The sequence below is a fragment of the Poecilia formosa genome, unplaced genomic scaffold (genome assembly GCF_000485575.1).
Source record: "Poecilia formosa unplaced genomic scaffold, Poecilia_formosa-5.1.2 Scaffold1, whole genome shotgun sequence".
In the NCBI taxonomy this organism is placed as follows: domain Eukaryota; kingdom Metazoa; phylum Chordata; class Actinopteri; order Cyprinodontiformes; family Poeciliidae; genus Poecilia; species Poecilia formosa.
In genome coordinates this window covers 2,482,459-2,501,349 of record NW_006799940.1, presented here as the reverse complement: position 1 = coordinate 2,501,349, position 18,891 = coordinate 2,482,459, and the positions used below count along the sequence as shown (strand labels likewise).

The 18,891-nt window shown below is 36.3% G+C and overlaps 1 protein-coding gene and 1 long non-coding RNA gene across 8 annotated transcripts in view; one reads left to right on the top strand and one right to left on the bottom strand.

Moving 5' to 3' along the window:
• Window positions 1-18,891, top strand: part of LOC103132202 (disks large-associated protein 2-like) — a 93,741-nt gene that overhangs the window by 50,166 nt on the left and 24,684 nt on the right. For 6 of the 7 annotated variants that reach the window (XM_016668281.1, XM_016668271.1, XM_016668268.1 and 3 more), the window contains 3 exons: window positions 6,001-6,218; window positions 7,686-7,839; window positions 9,884-10,103. In XM_016668281.1, the coding sequence (XP_016523767.1) occupies window positions 6,001-6,218; window positions 7,686-7,839; window positions 9,884-10,103 (592 nt within the window). Of the gene's footprint in view, window positions 1-6,000; window positions 6,219-7,685; window positions 7,840-9,883; window positions 10,104-13,154; window positions 18,855-18,891 lie in introns of those variants that run through there. The other variant, XM_016668290.1, reaches the window with a different exon arrangement.
• LOC103132122 (uncharacterized) lies at window positions 6,145-8,959 on the bottom strand. The gene is made up of 3 exons (XR_475502.2): window positions 8,877-8,959; window positions 7,979-8,036; window positions 6,145-6,228 (listed from the first exon to the last, which is right to left on the bottom strand). It is a non-coding gene; the product is annotated as an uncharacterized LOC103132122 (long non-coding RNA).

Here is an 18,891-nt window from a genome sequence, read left to right as displayed (position 1 = left end):
TAGGAAGGTGATATGTATATTGGAGCTCTTATGGATGCAACTTTATGATGGCATGTATAATTAGAAAAGATACATTGATTATGTTTTGTTGCCAAGTCAGAGTCCACCATTTGACTTTTGATGTTAACAAATTCCAGTTTAGTTCTTCATTAACCTTAATAACTAATGTACACTACATTGAGATGACTGTTTTAATTAAAACTCAAAGACTATTCCTTCAGAAATACTATTTTGTATATCATATTGTTATCTTTGAAAATTCATTGAAATGCTTGCAAAGAATCAAACTAACTGTTCTTGTAAAAAAGTACTTTGTGGACCAAATTAGGAAGGAAGCAAAATGCTCAACTGTAAGTCATTTTAAGTTAGATAGGCTAGTCTGAAGTACCAAGCACACAATAATACTCTATAAATGCTTAGGCTATAACTGGACAGAAAATGTTTTAAAAAAGAAATCCTTAAGATGTCTTTAGGAATTATTGATATTTCTTAAGAGTATAGATATTGTTTTCCCAGTGATGCCTTGAGATTCACAGTCAGGCAAAGAAGCAAATAAAATGCTATTTTTTCAGTGCTACATGGAGTCCTTTAATAGAGAAGCATGTTTTGGCAGGTCTCTGTGTTGGGCACATGAAGAGGCTGCAGGTGGCACATGGGCACAATCTGTTCTAAGAATGTTCACAAAGAAAAGGCTGTTTAGTGTGGAAATGAAGAGGAAGCTTTGTACAGCAAAGGATAAGTTAGCTAATCAGATTTAATAGTTTTTATTTTCTGGATTGTTTTTTTTTTTTTTAACATATTTTACTCCAAATGTTTGACAGTTGGTAGTATGTATTATTTTCTTCCAGAAGCTTTTAGCCCACCAGATTGGTAACTTATATCCTTAAACCTCATTTATATTGATAGAGATAGTTCACAAACCAGCATCTGCAAAGTGTCAGCAAACACAACTACAACTACATTTGCTCTTGATTAAATCAGGATTTTTACATTTTGCTTGTTGATTTTATTTGTAGGAGTTAATGCACTTTTTAATCTAAAAACACATGAGAGTCACTACAAACACAATGCTCTCTCTGGTCCTGTAATACTATACAAAAAGACAAGTGCTTGTCAAACACTTTAGTGTGTATAATGCCTGTGTTTGACACACTTCCTCGCTGTGAAAAACATCAAGCATCCTTCATAATCTTTTTGACCACCCCTGGAGGAGCATTCACCTCAGTTTGTAGCAAACAGTCACTGACGCTAGTAAGAGTGTGAGGTAAGGCACGCAAGAGGAAATTTTGAAAAGTAAACTCAATGTTACAGGGATAGGAAATTTTTACTGTCATCTGGGGAAAAAACAACTCTTAAAAAAACAGATGACTTGTGGAGAGTAACTTAAAACTGAGTCAAGAACACAGGTTCTTTTACAGGCTGTCATGTTGAAATATACAAACTGTTTGAATTGGTAGGGGGGAAAAATGAATCTTACATCAGCTGATTTACTGCTTAGGTCCACCGACACCGAGATTCACAAATGTATTAATATCCTTTGAACTTTTACATTTTCTCACCCGATAGCCACAGATTTATGCATATTGCATATTTTATGTTAAGCACAAAGCAGCACTGAACTGTAAAATTAAAAGAATTATAGTTATAATTTGTTTTACAAATAGAAATCAGAAAATTGCATCTGTTTGTATTTTGACAATACCTTTGAATAAATTCCAACACAATGTCCCAAGCAAATGCTTCAAACATTTTTGAGGATCTCATTTGTAAAGAAAAATATAATTTATGCTTTATGTTTTACATAAAATCTATATGAAAGTTTGGTTTTGGGTTGTAATGAATGCTTCTGCAAACCAATGCTGTACATAAAATAATTATTTGGACAGGTTCTAACAGAAAATTGTTCTTGCTCGTTATCTATCTTAGTTTACTGAAACGAGAACTGAGTAAATTTACAGAAACAAGTGAACGCACTTCCAAACTAGGTTATTTATCATTGATCTGACAAAGAGGCTTTCAAATACAGAAAGTAGAAAGTAACTGCTGACTAACTCACTAACCCTGGTGCAAGAACTTTTTCAGTGAATTGGACTTTTTACCCAAAGATTATTTTAAAACAAACTCTCTTTGGTGTTATATTACCTAATGAGGCTGTAAAGCAGCTGGTCTGTCTGGTAGCCTGAGAGGGTCAGCACATCTTGTCAGGTATAGCATCATATGAGCTCCAACAGCAGTGCTAATGAGCTGGTGCACAGCCTCCGTAACTGATTGCTGCCTTGTTAACTACAGTCTCAGATGATCAATGGCTGCACATTAAGATGAAAATCATTCTTTCTCTGCTGCTGTCATTAAGGCTTATTAATTTATTTAGCACATTATGGATGGATGTTCTTCCACTCGTGGGGAAGGATAAATCTAACAGAAAGATGTCATGCATAATGATTTAAGTTTTTTTCACATTTTGAAACATCCTAGGATATTTAGTTCTTTATATTTCTGTTCCGTCATTAAATTCAATAAACAGGACAAGGAGAGGTCAAATTCTGACAGGAGCTCATTTTGGACATGAGCAGAATAGAATGAGAGGGATGGAGGCAGACTCCTCGATGCCAGAGCCAAAAAGAGCAATCAGCTCATGTGCTTTTTCTGACAGTAGTTCAGCAGTGGTGGCAGAGACACAGCCAAGTCATGTAAGTGGATGAAGTGAGTGACTGGAAGAGCAGAGGAGAGTCTGCACTGTGAGCAAAAAAAGCTTCTCTCTCATGACACAACTGAATTCCCTCCTGATACTTTGTAATTTATTTTAATTTCAGAACTGTTAAAAAGAAAAAGTCCCCATTTTAATTAATTAAACATCAACATGAAATAAATCTGAGACTCCTGTGAAAACACCTCAAACAATCAAAATGTTGCAGCCATTTCTTTCCCTAGATTGATAAACGGGTAAAAAACAGTAACAATGACCCCGTTTTAGTTTACTTTTAATCATTGATATTACTGTTTTCTATTGAATTGAGCAGACAAAAAGTGAATCTAACTAATTTTATAAACTAATTTGTCCTCAAATCATAATTAAAGGGAGATCCTACACCGGCCCAGCAAAGATAAGCATTAAATAAAATCTATTGGTGAGTAAAAATCTGCATTTTGAATACCAAGGAACACAACAGATCAGGGATAAAACTCTTTAAAAGTTTAAAACTTGACAGTCATCATCTTCTTTTTCTAAAACCTGAAATGAATTAGAAATTTTAATGCTACAGCAATGAAAGAGAGAACAGGAAAGACCCATGAGCATAGAGAAAATATTCCTGAGCATATGTTGCACTCAGAGGTTGTTTTTTTTTTGGTGACTAATCATGACAGTAACTGTTGCCACTTCAAAAGAACCTTTAGATATAACTTTGCAAGTAATGAGGCAGCACTGCACTTTGCCAGGTTCAGAGAGCATTCTGATAGAACAGACTCAGATGTATGCATATAGAAGAATATGTAATGAATTTCTTCTGAATCCAATTTTCTTCTCAATCCAACAGGGACTGAATCTATAAAATTAATTTCACAAACATCTCTTTTACACCAATACCTGTACAGACAGTACAGACAGGAAAGTAATTACAGATGCTTCATGTCTGACCACTATATCTTTTTTTTTTAAATCAGACAACATTAGGTACTTTGCTGAATAAATCTCTCTAGTTTCCATCTCACATGATGTATCCAAACATGTGTGCATACATCCCTTTGGTCTGAGAACTTGAAAATATACAAGTTGTTCTAAGAAAAAGAAATTAATTCAATTTGTACACCACCAACCACAAAATGATGATAAGCTTCTACTTCATTAATACATCTGTCTGTTTGAGGGACTTTTTGTTTTTTACAGTGTCAGCATCAGTGTATGTGTGCAGTGTCTTTTGACAGGGCTTACTCTTCTCATCAAGGACAGGAAACTTTTATTGGATGTAGTTTTATCCAGTTAAAAAAACATGCAAATGCTAAAAGAAACACTTTTCAGTAAGACTCAGTGAAGAAGTATCAGTGGAAATATGTTACCACGGAGTATAGAAGGAATGTTGCGTCTTTGTAATTCCTGAGTTCATAGTATATCTAAAAACCAACAGGTAGTGCTTTTCTATGTGTGTAATAACACTTGAGCTCAGTAATGCAAGTCTCTACTTTGCATTAAAGATCACATATTTTCCAGGAGTCATAACCTGGTTTATCTCTCCCCCAAAATGACAAAATATTCCAACATAAAAGTCATAATGCGAGAGTTTTGTTGCATAAATTTTTAAAAGTAACACACACAGAGCTTTCAAGCTGAAAAGTTGTAGCAAAGAGATGCAAAGAGCTGATACGACATGATTTATCGTCTTACAATAGCAGCAGAGGAAGATAGCAGTGGAAGCAGAATGAGTATCTGCTGTTAAAAAGACAAAATAAGAATAGAAAACTTGTTTTTTAAAACGGTTTAAAACAGTTTTTTCCAGATGTTGTACAGATTCATTTGAATGTTGTAGCTGTATAGTAAATTACTTCCATGGTGATACTGAACACAATACAGAGAAGGTTTTTGAACTTCGTTTTGCTTGAGAGTGCATGTTTCATTGTCTTAAATTACTTTGAGATTCAGAATTATGAAGCATCTCAGCCCATGCATTTTGTTTGGAGCTGTCTTGGTTTGCATATAGCTTTGTTTGAATCACTCAGATTTGCAGAAAATACAGGGATTTCTTCTACCAACAACTCTAGTTGGAACAAGAAATCCATCCAGTTTATTTTTGTCCCAGAAATCACACTAGAATTATTGTAACACAGAATGAAAAAGTCAAGATTCTTTTCCTCTAACTTTTTACTCTGCTAGCACCGTTGTTCACCCTTAAAAAGAACAAATTCTTAGTCTGTTTTATGCAGGTTAAAACAAAATCGATTCATCTTAGCTCATCTTTTAAATACTTGGGTTCAATGTCCCAATAATAAGTACTGCTGTTTATTCAGCAGATCTTACATGAAAATATATAAATGTTGTTACTGATCAATTAGCATATCAACTGATGGATGGATGGATGGTCTATAATTCACTTATTCTGATCTGCCAACCTGGGTACCAGGAAAAAAAAATGTCACTATGACCTACTTATTTTGATGATTAGTCCAAATAATCCTCCTAAAACCAGAATTAGGTCCACTGTTTCATTTAGGTTGGTTTAATTTATGACTGTATGTTTTCTTTATAACTTTTTAACTTTGTGTTTTTACTATGTAAAGCACCCTGAACCGTTGTGCTGCTGAAATGTACTTGATTGATCGACTAATTGACTGATTCAAAGACAGCTTGTTTGTGAAACAAACTGCAGTTATTAATTCTTGCCTTCAAGGGAGATGATTCATCATAAAGCAGTAAAGGATTGTCCACCTGAAATGGCTGTTAATTTATCTTTTGCAATAATAATAAATGATGCTAGGAAAAGCTGTGCTCAACTCAGAGGTTTATCGTGTAAAAACTAGCATCATCAAGTTCAAAATATTCACTCTGTCCCTTGAAATTACTGCAAAGAACATCAGCTCTTAAAATGCAGGACTTGTAAAAACACAATGTGCCTATTTCAATGTTTTTAAGAATGAATCAGGATATGTATTAATGTTAGCTAAAGAAAAGGCTGCCTCTATCAAATTCTAATGAAAGAGAGAGGTTTAATAACGATATTGTTTATTTTAGGAGGCGAAGCTCAGAGGTCAATAAAACAGTTATTGAGCTTAATTTTCCCGTTGGAGACACAAACAAGCCGATCGTATGCAACAGCTTGCCTCATAAACGTCTCGTACTCATTTGGCTCATTGGGCACCATTGTACATGCTAATGATACTTTTTGCACTCACACTAAAAAAGGCTTACATTTTGCACTCAGAGGAAAAGGAGCATCCGTCTGAAATTTCTCCACAAACACTGGACTAAGCATGACAGTGTTTTGCATTAAGATGTGTTGTGTCCTGCAGGTACCCCAAGATGAGTGGAGCGGTTACCCCGGTGACAAAGACGAGGAGATTCCATGTCGCCGCATGCGGAGCAGTAGCTACGTCAAAGCTATGGGAGAGCTGGAGGATGAAAGCGGAGACTCCGACACGAGTCCTAAGACTTCTCCACAGGCAGCCATTCGTCCTGATGCTCTTGTCCTTAAATCAGCCATGCAGAGACCCCATTTAGACTCCCAAAGGTAGGGCTGCCTGCCAAGCACAGCAGGTCCTTATCAAAGCTGTGTCTATGGTTTAGTTTTCAGTTTTTAATGACAGATATCTTGCTTTATAAGTAAAAATAAGCAAACCCTCAAGCAAACATCAACTAAAATGCTGGTGTTCTAGTGAAACATTTGTGGGATTTAATAACTTGAAAATACAATGTCGCTAGTTGATATGCACACACAAACTGGATGAACGTTGCCCCTCTTAATGGAATGAATAGACAATGTGAAAAAAGAATAATTCTCATTGATAACGTAGCATAAGCTAACATCAATGTTGGTCAGAAGAACAAATATTACAAACAAATATTTATTGAGGTCTGAAAAAAATAGGACATGGTTGTTAAGAAAAAGTTAATGGGACGAGATTCCCACTTATTTTGTTTGTTAGTAGTCCCTATGAGACAATAGACAGTGCAGGTGTGGTGTTAACCTAATATTTTGATCATTTTGTTAGACTGTCTCCAAGCACTGACTCTCCCACATGACCTTTTAGGTTAGTTTATTTTATTTTGCACAATTAAAATACATATCAAAGGTATTAAGAAAAAGAAGTAATGAGAACAGTGCAGGAAGAGGCAATAGCCCATTGGATGTAAATAAAGCCTCCGCACAAATGGGAGTTTGCAAATTGTCAAACACCAGAGGGAAACTTTTGTTCTTTCAACAAATGTCCAACTAGTAACTTTAACTTTTAAAATAATTATTAAACAGAGAGGATTTCTTTTTTAAACGGGGCTCTGGGAAATTGCCATTAGCAGACAAGAGCAGTGGTTACTTAAACCTTTACACTGCTGCCAATCTTACAGTTGAGTGTTCTTCACAGTCATCTGAACTTACTTCAACAAAAACTGAAAGAATGATAGAATAATTCTTCTAAGACATAAAGTAAAACATTAGCAATGAATTTGAGTTTTTCCCGTGTGAGGTGACTGGACTTGTTTGTTTCATACCTGTTGTTTTACTGACTTTCAATTGAACTTGTTTTTATAATGTTGGCTGTCTGAATTTTTGCTTTAAGCCACTGTAGCTTTTAAATAGAGACAAATTCTGTGAGGCGTCATGCACTACTCGGTTCTCTCTGCCTCTGAGTGCTCTGTGCCCTTTTATTCACCATCATCACTGTGGGGTTCTGATCGCTTCTGCGGTTGTATGCAAACAAAAAAGACCCTGTGGTTTCTTCTGCACAGCTCACAAATGTAGTAATCTATCATTGTTCTGAATCTACACTCATTTAAGTGCAACTCTTGTATAATTGGACTCTTAAAGCTGAAGTTAACATAGCTCACATTTAAAACTGTTCTTAAATTGATCTCTTTTTTTATTTTGTCTGGATTCTGCCTATACACGTAATGTATTTTCCCCAGCAACAGTTTAGTAAACAGTTTTTAAACTGAGAAATTTTGTGTCTCCCCACCCCAACTCGCTCCTGTCCTTGTTCAGCCAGGGTTACCACTTGCAAACCAGAGATTTGCGGCCCCACCCAAGTGTCACGCTGGATCCTGCCACCTCCTTTCATCCCCCTCCTTTTCGCTCTCGCAACCAGAGCTACATGCGTGCCGTTAGCACCCTCAGTCAAGCTAGCTGCGTCAGCCAGGTGAGTCTTAAACATCCATCTAAAGGATGCATAACTTCAAATGTAAAATTGAACTTACCTCATGTTTTGCACCATTTTCACAGCTCTATATAATGTTACTATTGGTACAGTTATTGTGGAAACACTTCTCATTTCTTACCTCAGTTTTAATCCTCATCTTCTCTCCTTACGTCCATTTCTACAACTTGACACTCAAGCTAAGCAGACAGAAGAAAATATCATAAAAGATTTGAGTCAGAAAGGGAGCTGTCATGAAAACAAGTGTTTACCAAAATGTGGCATCCTCTCTTGACAACCATTGTTTTAAATCAGACTGTTATTAAAACATGATGTTTAACTTAGCTACATCATTTGTCAGCTGCTTTAGCAGTCTAAAAATCAAAATATATGATCAATGAGTATGCTGTTATCTATGGCAACTTGTACACATAATCTTTGATTTGATTTACAAATCTTTTTATCAATTAAGGCATTTCCCATTACAACTTTTGACTTGCTTATTGGCACCCAGACAAAGATTTATAAAATATAATTCAGTAGGAAAAATTAGCACTTTAATTCCTCTCCTAACCCAACTGTCACGGGACCTAAGTGGTGAATTCTTGGATATCCAAGCACTACCAATCCTTTACTGTGTAGAGCACATTGTTTTCTTAATGTGGGTCCTTAAGAAAATAAAGTACAGAGATAAAAGGTTAATTTATTTAAAGATATGGGTGCCAATAAGTGTGGAGGGATATGTTTTGAATATTGATAGTCAAACAAAATCTGTTTTTCAAATTGACACTAAATACATATATTCTTGGATCTGTTTTTGAAGCACTAAGTCTCATTGTAACATCTACTACTTCCTTTCAAAATGTTGTGGTGTAAAGAGGTAAAATTAATGAATTGGAAATTATACTGATGCCAAGTTTATCACTGCTCTATTTTAGGACTTTAAAAAACTGGAGTTTTTAATCAATTGCTTTTCATCAAAGTAAAAAGCTAAGCTTGAACAATGACTTTTAATATCTAACTATCCATTACACACCAACCTTTACAGGTATGTCGCTCTTTAATACTGTGTGTGGATTCACACAGCTGGATCCTCTGTGGGAGTTATTTCGGACCGCCACTGTGAGATGTGCTGGGGTTGCTGCAGTAAGAAGATGCATGACAGAGCCAGCTCCAATGCTTCCATATGGAGAAGGGGATACAGCAGGAAAGATTTTGGTCAAAAGATAGGGGCGTACATTCAGGCAGCTGCTCTCCTTTGGATGCACATTTAAGGTTTCTGTGGAATAAATACAAAATGGAGAGAGAACAATTATGGTTTTATACAATTATTCTAGTGCACAGATTGGTATAAATTCCATAAATACAACGCAGTGCATACAGAACAACTTTGATCTGTGAATAGCAGGATACTTTTAAAAACACAAGAAATAGCAAAATTGTTATCTCCTAGAATTCTTACTCTCTCACTTTTTTGCAGCATGTCATGGAAAATATCTTGTGAAATAGCTGTAATGTCCCTTATTTCACTTCATTTTAAATAACTCACTTGAAAAGATAAAGCTAATTTTGAGTCTTCTTCACACAGAAGCACTTTATAAGTATGATGATGAGGATGACAATTATGAGGCTATTGTTAGCCCAACTTGCTGGATTTGGCCAATCAGGTCAAAAACAACCAGCTCAGCCACCAACCAATTTCTCGGTGCATCTTTAATCACACACTACTTCCAAAATACCTGCTAGAGTTAGAGAGACAATGAATTGACACTGGAATGCGTTTTAATATTTTGTATAATTAGTTATATGTCACAGTCGATCTCATGTCTTATAACAGCTTCTGTATCTTTTTCTGATTTGTCTCTTGTTGTCACCTGCAGTGTCTCCATTTGAGCTGACTTTCATTCAGTTTAAGGTCGAGTTTTACAGTGGCGTTTCCTTTTGCTAACACTCCTTCATATTTGCTGTACAAAGGGGAAGAATCAAAGTGAGAAAGAGAAAGGAAGAGGAAAAATTAAGGACTGCTATTCCTGTTTTTGTCTCTCAGGTGAGTGAGACTGAGATCAATGGCCAGTTTGAGTCAGTTTGCGAGTCCGTTTTTAGTGAAGTAGAATCACAGGCCATGGAGGCCTTGGACCTGCCTGGTTCGTTCCGCACTCGAAGCCACAGTTACCTCCGTGCAATTCAGGCTGGTTATTCCCAAGATGACGACTGCTTGCCTTCAATGACATCCTCCACTGTCACTTCAACTCTCAGATCCACAACAGGTAAAACAACTCCCTCCCCCCAAAATGAAAGAGGGCTTAGTCTGCATATCGTCATACATCGTATACATGCGCACAAATCTGACATACCTACATATGTACAGTGGGGAACCCTTAAGATCCAGAGATGCCAGGCTGAAGTCCTTTCATTTTCTTTGAAATCTACGGTGTTTATGTCTGTTTTTGCCACTGCTTACTCCCAGTATTTTAGATGGATTTGCTTCTCTGTTAATTTGCATGAACTGTGCATTGGCCAATTTTCCACATCTGTACTATCTGGAAGTTAAAGATGAGGTTTATAATTTACTTAGTCCTATCCTGACAAACCACACAGTCCCATTACACAAGGCATGCACAATAGGAGTAGCCTTTACCCTCAGCATGCTCAACTGTGGTGTTTTATGTGTGGCAAAGCGTGTCAGTTACTTAGGGAGGGGCTGAGATCTGATGTGCTCTAGTGGTTGGTAAGCCTTCCAACTGTCTATCTTGGCTCTATTGAGTGCAAAATTTGTAAATGACTTTCTAATTAAGCACATTACTAAAAAACAGAAACCAATTTAAGGTAAGTCAAGGAGACTTAGAGAATGGAAGACGTGCACACACTTGCTGGTTGCACAAAGGAACTGATTTTTATTGTCAATGTTAAAGGAACATATTCGCTATTTTTTTTCTTAGTAAGCTGTTGTATTGTGGTGCATAAAACTGGAAACAGCAGTGTTAAATACTTACAGGGCTTCATGTCTATGCTGTTGATGGAATTATTTAAGATTTGAAATGACTGCATTCTATGCAAAGGTCTTGTCAAGGATTAATTTTTAATTCTGATTTTAAAAAATTGTAATGTAGGTTTGAACCTAAACTTCAAAATATTTTTTATTCATTACTGACTCTTGAATGGACTAGAATTACAATATGTTGCTCTTTTAATACGATTTCAATTGGTGTTATGGTCTTATGTAACACAATACATGCAGTACAGTGAGAAGACTCAAGTACATCAGCATCTTTGTGCAAGCAGAATCTTTGTATTACCTCCCTGAGTAAATGTATTTGGTGTTTGCCTGCAAGAGTAAAGCTATGAACCCTATTGAAACATTTTTTTTATCTATTTACATGAACTGTTTTTCAATATTATATCCAATAACTTTGTACATTTTGATGTCAATTTATTATTGGAGACATTTGCACTTTTATCTCTCTGTTGGTTTTGTTTTCTTGTTGAATCTGGAGAATGATTTATTTTTTTTATCTTTTTATCCTTAATTGGGCTTCCAACTGCAATTTCTTCGTGACTGAACGACTATGGATAAAGGTCTCCAATCCCACCGTCTTATTTGCTGAACTCTATTGACTTAGCCATCGGCACTAAATCTTTCAGCTAGGTCTGGGCTAAAAATTATTTGGAGTAAGGTTGTATTTTAGAAGTTAGTAAGGTTATAATAAAAGTTATTAAAGCACAGAAAAATAGTTACTTGGTGATTAGTTACAAACTTGTTCATTGGTGTCCTTTTGCAAAGTTCTTGGAGAACAGTCGTCTTGAAATAAAATGCAATCACCAAATAAGGCTATTTAAAAAATATCAGGTCATGTTTTGTTTTTTTTATAATGGTAGTATTCAGGACTAGTTTGAACCCAAAGGTTAGAGGGCCATTGAATGGGAAAAGGAATCCCATGATGCTCCGTAGGGCAGACGAGCTACAAACCCCTCTACATTTGACCATCCAGATGTTGAAGGATAACCAGGGGAAAAGAACAACTGGAGGCATCAGGGATGATTGTTTCAGGTATTTTAATGTTGACATGCATACATATCTATGTATATGTGTGTTTTTGCACTGCCTTCTCAGTAGAAATTATAGAACCATAAAGTTTAAGTTATCCTAAGTAGCAAACACAGTTCCAAACAACTCATAAAATCTCAGACATTGTTTCTTCTTTAACATTTGTACCACTGAATATTGAATTTTAAAGTGATGAATGTGATGCTGGCTTTTGTGAGTTGTTGATCATGTCTCTATTTAAATGTTTTTAGACCATATTCTAAGTGTAATCACATCAGACATGTAATTTCAAAGAGCTTTCAGAATGTTTTCATGTCAAAACCATAAAATAGCAGTGAATGTCATTGCCTTGCCACTGTCTCCAACCATTTGTCAGGGCAGAATCTGCCTGCTGTACATGTGTACATTTTATTTCTTCCTTGCCATAAAAATTGAAGGCCATCTTTGGCAAAGTCTAACCTTTGGAACTGAGTTTGTCAGCTGTTTTTGACTGTGGGATTGCAGCCTCGCTCTGATGGGGCCTTGGAGGCAGAGAGTGTACCTCTCCCTTTTGCTGGGTTTTATACAACTCTGCACGGTCTTATCAGCCACTTTGGACCTGATATGTTCAATAGGGTTCATATTTGCTTCTTAACCCTGTGGGTTGTGATTCCTCTACTCCCTTTACATCTTTTCTTTTGCACAAAATGGCACACGGTGCTGGGACATATTTGGCATGCTCAAAGAAAGGGGTCCTCAAAGAAAGGATTTCTGATTGATAATGATTGATGTATTTTACTTTTTGTTGTGCTGTGCAGTGAAAAGATGGAAAGAAGCCTTGTGAGGACTGAGAAGGCAGTGTAAAAACATTGTGAAAACCTACAGTATGTGAGTTTTTTTGGAAATAATTATAGCAAAGTGACAAAAGACATTTGTTTTATTGACTCTTCTAGTATGTATAACATTCACTGAGTTTACAATTAATGTCAGTACTGATTTTTAAAAAGCAAACGATGAAACGTTGCTTTGCATTCCACCCGCATTACAAATGTTGAGGTTTTCCACAGTTCTAATGTAGCAGATGTGATTTGTTGGGTGTTCCTCCTCCTTTTTGCAAACACTTGAAAGTGTCTATATCAAAGTCTGCTGCATTTTAATTTCCTTTTCTCTCACATACTGCAAGTTTTCCATAGATATGTGACCATTCTAGTTTTAAATCCTAATCCGATCATGTTCCAGTTGTTCCTTTCACCATGAATGTCCTTATATTTGCATACTCGCATCTTTCTTGCAGAGGGATATGATCTTGTGGATGCCACATCCTTGCTAAATGATGACATGATAGAGGATGATGACGGTGCTAGCTCCTCTGCCTATGCAGAGCTGGAACGGCTAGAGAGAGAGACTGCCGCTGCTCGAAGCCAGCATAGCACTAGCTCAACTGTAACAGCCATCTCCGTCCCCCCAGCAACGCCACCTTCATATAGGGTCCCTGCTGCTTCACCCATTGCCACCACTGAGCCACCAGTACCCCAAGCGCTCCAGGCTTTCAAGGAGTCTGCCAACATGGTCGCTGCCTTCAACTTGCAATGGAAGGATGAAATCTCTGCAATGCGCTACGAGCTAGCAGAGCTGCGTAGAGATGTCTGTGGAGAGTTAAAAACTTTCAACAGCAACTTCTTCAACTTCACTCAGTGCTACAATATGTGGACTTTATGCCGGGAGCCCTGCAGTGACAGCACCACACAGACAGATGACAGAGTGTCCATAGGAATTCAAGCAGGCTCAAGCTGGTCAGTTAGACATCATACACAGGACAAGTCAGTGATGTGTCAACCAGAGCCAGCACCTTTCAGCATTATGGACTTTATGGACCCACCTCGAATTGAAATCATCGAAGGAACTCCTGAGAGCACACCGGAGGGGTCCGGCAGTCCTGCCAGTCCACTACCAATAGAGGACTTCCCATGGGAGATTAACAAGAAGCAAAAGGCTCATAAGCAGTCAGACACAAGTGGCCACACAGGTGGTCACAGAAGTGCCAGTCTAGAACTGTGGAGCAGAAAGTACACCAGTGGGCCCATGTCATATCTGTCTATGTCATTCTAATCATCTGCATTTTCTGCATACTGTAAAAGGATTTAAAAAGATCCAGGTTAAGAGCCAGATATGTAAAGAAAAGCTGTTGTTATATGTCCCTTTACTCTATGCAGACACAGTCTGTCATCTCTTGAACTGCTTACAAGTTTCCAAGTATTTTTTTTAACAAGTGTCTTGCTAAGCCATGGAATAAAAGAGGGTGATTTTGTTTTACACCAGAGTCAGGTAAGATATGAATGCGAGAGAGAATGTGGCTGATATTTCAGATCCTCAAGTGCCAAAAAGTGCATCATTAGCTATCCTTCACTGTCCTTACATACCTTAATTACTGAGAGACAGAAATACTGTTCGTATAATTGAAAATGTAAGGAATATTTAGACTGAATCCCATTTTAAGGCCTTAATTGTGTCTCTAAGTCTTTGATGAAATTAAACATCAATTCAGTTAGTCGAAAGTGATAAACAGGCCTAAAACGCTAAACTGCTTCACCCTGAACATCCATCATGCAGTGCAATTGGAAAACCCTCACCACTGGTGTCAATGTTAAACTAATGTAGGGGCACGACCTAGCTGAAGTAAAAGGAGAAATGGGATTCTTTCTAATTTATAAATTAATAAAAAGGTGTTTTTGGACCACAGAAACCTTTTCTTGGTTTTAGTACCTTTCAGGAGAAATTTCTCCTTGTTTTATAGAAGTCCCTATCAGGATTTCATTACCTACAACAATATTAAGGAAAGTAAGTTAAAATACTAAAATATGTGACAGAAAATCATATGAAAATTGGCGTAGACACCTAAAACATCACATGGTCAATCAAAAAAATTAAAATAAAAAATACAGAAACTTAAATGGAACCTCTCAGTTTACCTGTTCATCATCAACAAGCCTTTACTTATATAATCTTGTGTAATGGATCATGTCCAAAGGAACAAGATGCTGGATACAAGCTGCTGATGTGAGATTCTTCCATGGGCTCACCTTCCGATTGCAATTCATTCAGAGGAATTTTCTTAATTTCCCTTCTACTTGTTTGGCCCAATCTCGGACAGACGGATCATTCAAGCCAGAGTTTTATACTTTCCATAATCCTGGTTAGAATTACATCTGCTCAAAATACAATCTCATGTATATGAGAGAAAATCAGTGACCTTCACATACAAAGGAAGGACATGCAAATACTACACAAACCAGGCCCAGCCAATCCTGGTTCTGCACAGTCACTCTTCCCTCTCCTTCAATCCTGCACAAAATGCATAGGAGACCCACTATGTGTTGAAAACATATGCTGATGAGGATTTTAGCCTATTTACAGCTTTCTGGTATGTCATTAACTTAAATCATCATTAATATCTGAAGCTCAGAGTCTAAAAATAACACTATGAGCATATTCAGCTTCCAAACTGTCAGTGAGCCTTCAAAACTGGTTGGTCCAAAAACACCTACTATACAGGGAGGCAAATAGTGGCATGTTTCTGCACATTAATCTGAATAGATCATGTTCATTCCAGTTTCTCATTACGTAGAAACATCTTAAGCACCTGCATATACTGAAAAAATACTGTGAATACGTTTATAACTTTATAAAACATAGTTTTGTAATGAATGCATTAAATAATACATTATTTAAGAATATATTGATATACTACTGACATTCTAGTTATTTCAATCAAAGCATTCCTTTGCCATTGCCTTCATCCATTTGTAGCAAGTAACAGCGGAAATGGGCATTCCTGAAAAAAATTTACAACGAGTTAGTTAAACAAACTACAAACATTATTTAAATAGAAGATACCATGATCTAATGACAGGAATATAACACCCTATCAGGTTTGTAAACATTTCCACAACACTGTGTTGAATGCTTCGTCTCAAGGCTCTGCAAAACTTCATCCTCAAACAGAATTGTTTACAATGATTCAATTTGAGTGACCACGAGACCCAACTCTGTCAGGAAGGTGAAACAGGAGAGCGATTCAGGCTGATCACGAAGGATGAAAATATTAAGTTTAGTCCATTCCAGCACAAACTAAATTCATGCTACATCTCTATAAATGTACAATATATATACATGTATCATTTTGTATATAGACAAACTTATATTCAAAACTTGTACTGTTCGCAGTTACAGAAAATACTGTGTTCTGATAGAACTGCGAGGAATTGTTGAGGTAAATGTGGTTCTTAAAGTTTTTACTTCTTACTCTTTCCCAGCTATTTGTTTTATTGTCAACAACAGTGTTTTTTTTCTTTTGGCACATATGATGAAATTTGTAATTTCTCCTATTTTGTATGTGGTATTCACTGGAGGCCCTCACATGTTTGATACAGTGTCTTATATTTTAAAAGACACTATGACACAAACACAGACGTTCATCAGTTCTTTAAATGTTGCTTTTAATTTGAGTTAATTTGATCATAATCAGCAATTGTAGAACTTTTCCCATAATCTAGACCTGCACAGTTTGTAACTTCTGAATTGTAATAATTAAACATTATCCCTACAAGTAGACAATCAGAGCCGACAAAGGCCTCTACCTCTTAGAAATGTCCCCAGAGGTGCAGTGTAATACCGCTGAATGTTCCAACACCGCCTCACTAGTGACGGCTAAGGTGGACTCCTGTCTTAATGGATATGGGGTCTCCATCATTATTTTGTCTCTTAACTGCCACAGCCATTTCACCTCCTATATCACTTTACTGACGTGGCGTACCAAAGCTCACACAGACATGAACAGATCTAAGGCCAACAACATTGAAAAGGCATAAAAAGAAAGGCATTGTCGCCTGGTTCATAAAACGAAAATTGCTCCATTTCTACACTACCAAAAGACAAAATTGATCAAACATATAATATTTTGAATTACATTGATAAAGAGTTGAATTTGAATTTGAGGCCATACAAGAAAATGCAGAAACGACCCTGGGATTCTTGCAGTTGCTCTGTCTTAAAAAGCAAGGAAATCTATGTCTTGAACATGTGAACATTTTTCTCAATTTCTAAAATTGCTACAAACATGAAGTGTTCATCCCAAGGATTGCACACATAGAAATAAATTAAATTATGTATTGTAAATTGGAGTTATACAGATATTAATATTGCTCACATTTACTAAAACGCGTTAAATGTGTAGTAGAAATGTTTTTGTAGCTAATGGCAGCTTTGCGAGTCTTGCATATAAACTAGGTGTTTATATTGTGTAATTGTGGTCCATTCCTTCAAATGTCTTCAAAGCTCTCTTGTAGTTACTCTGATCTTCATTTTTTATCAAGACCGTATCACATTCTTGGAATCTAAAACCAAGTGAAAGTTTCCTTAGTGTGTCTTGCTTTAAAATCAGGAATATAACACCCTATAAAAAATATGGTATGTGCAAAGACATCCAAAAGGTTAATTTTTTTATGTTATCTAACCGGACTGTACTCTCCCAGTATTTAATTGGCCTCTCAAATGTTCTGCATCAAATATTATAGTTTCCACATGTTTTTTCTTCATCAGGGGAGTCTTGTGCAGTGAACATGCACAGAGGCCAATGTGGCTAGGCCTTTTCACAATGGTCAGTGACTCTTTAACAGCTATTCTAATTATTTTGATTCCTCTGACATAAATATTGGAAGAAACTCCAAATTGTGACTGGTGTTTGGTAGAACACGGGTCACTGGGATGCTCAGATCTGTAGAAATATAAATGTAAACAGTTCCATCAGTATATTTGGCAGGAAGGCGCAAAAGCAATTGCTTTCAACATGCTTTTGAGGGATTGGTATTAAAAATCTTTTTATAGGCCATCAATTAGGTCTTTATATACACACCGATATTATATGCACTATAAGTGCAGACAGATTACATATATTTTTATGGTTTTGAATGTCTTTTAGCATTGAATTTCCTTCAGGTGGGAAATGCTTATTCCCTGAGTCATTCCACATAATTAATAGACCTATTCACTTTGATATCTTTGTATGTGTGAATTGCTATTTTTAATTGCCACCGGCATCTTTTATGAAGATCACCTCAATAACCCCATGAGAACAATTTTAACTGGGAAAAACATTGATGTGTTCAAAACGTATTTTCCTTGCTCTTTCGGTAAAATTTATTAAAATCCAATATGTATTTTTTACAATGGAGATTTTCCCAATGACATGTTTTACTTATTGATTTAAAAACACGTAACCATGAAGCTTGGAAGAATTGGGTGCAATGGAGATTATTGTCAAACATAGCCACTTGCAATACTGAGAAGAAATTTCAAATTTTTTTGACTTATTACTCCACTTAAAACATCATTACTGAGGCCAAATGCTGGATTTTTGCAAATAAATCAGAGAAGAAGGCTCTTGACTGTGACAAACATCCTTTAGTAATCCAATGAATATAAAAAAAACATCCACTATTTAAATTTTTTTTTTTTTTTAGAGTTGTTTATGCTAGATTTTCTGATTTAATTATCTTCCTATTGTTTTAATCGTGTAAACAAATTTAAAGGTGCTGTAGACTGGCAAGTCATGATGTCTTCAATTTGCATTTATTCATGCTATGCAAGTCCTTTATTTCTATATGTATACCATCAAAGTATGTGCCAGTTGTAATATTAATAAACAATACAAAGCGTGACTGGCTGAAATAGAATGGAACCTGGAAAAGTACCGATCATGTTATTAACAAAATTATACATATGCTTTGATTTAGCTGTTCATTTTTAAGTTTACTGACAACATACGTGCTTTCCTCAGATAGTTAACATTATAGCTTACACATGATGCTAAAAATCTAAGAGGTTGTTGGTGAGATTACTGCCATGTAGTAGCATTTGCATGATTTGTGCCATTATATAGAAAAAAAATCCTCTCTACATCACTCAGAATGTACACACTTTAGCATATTATCCCCCCCAAAAAGACCTGCTAGTATATAATTGTTAGTATATCA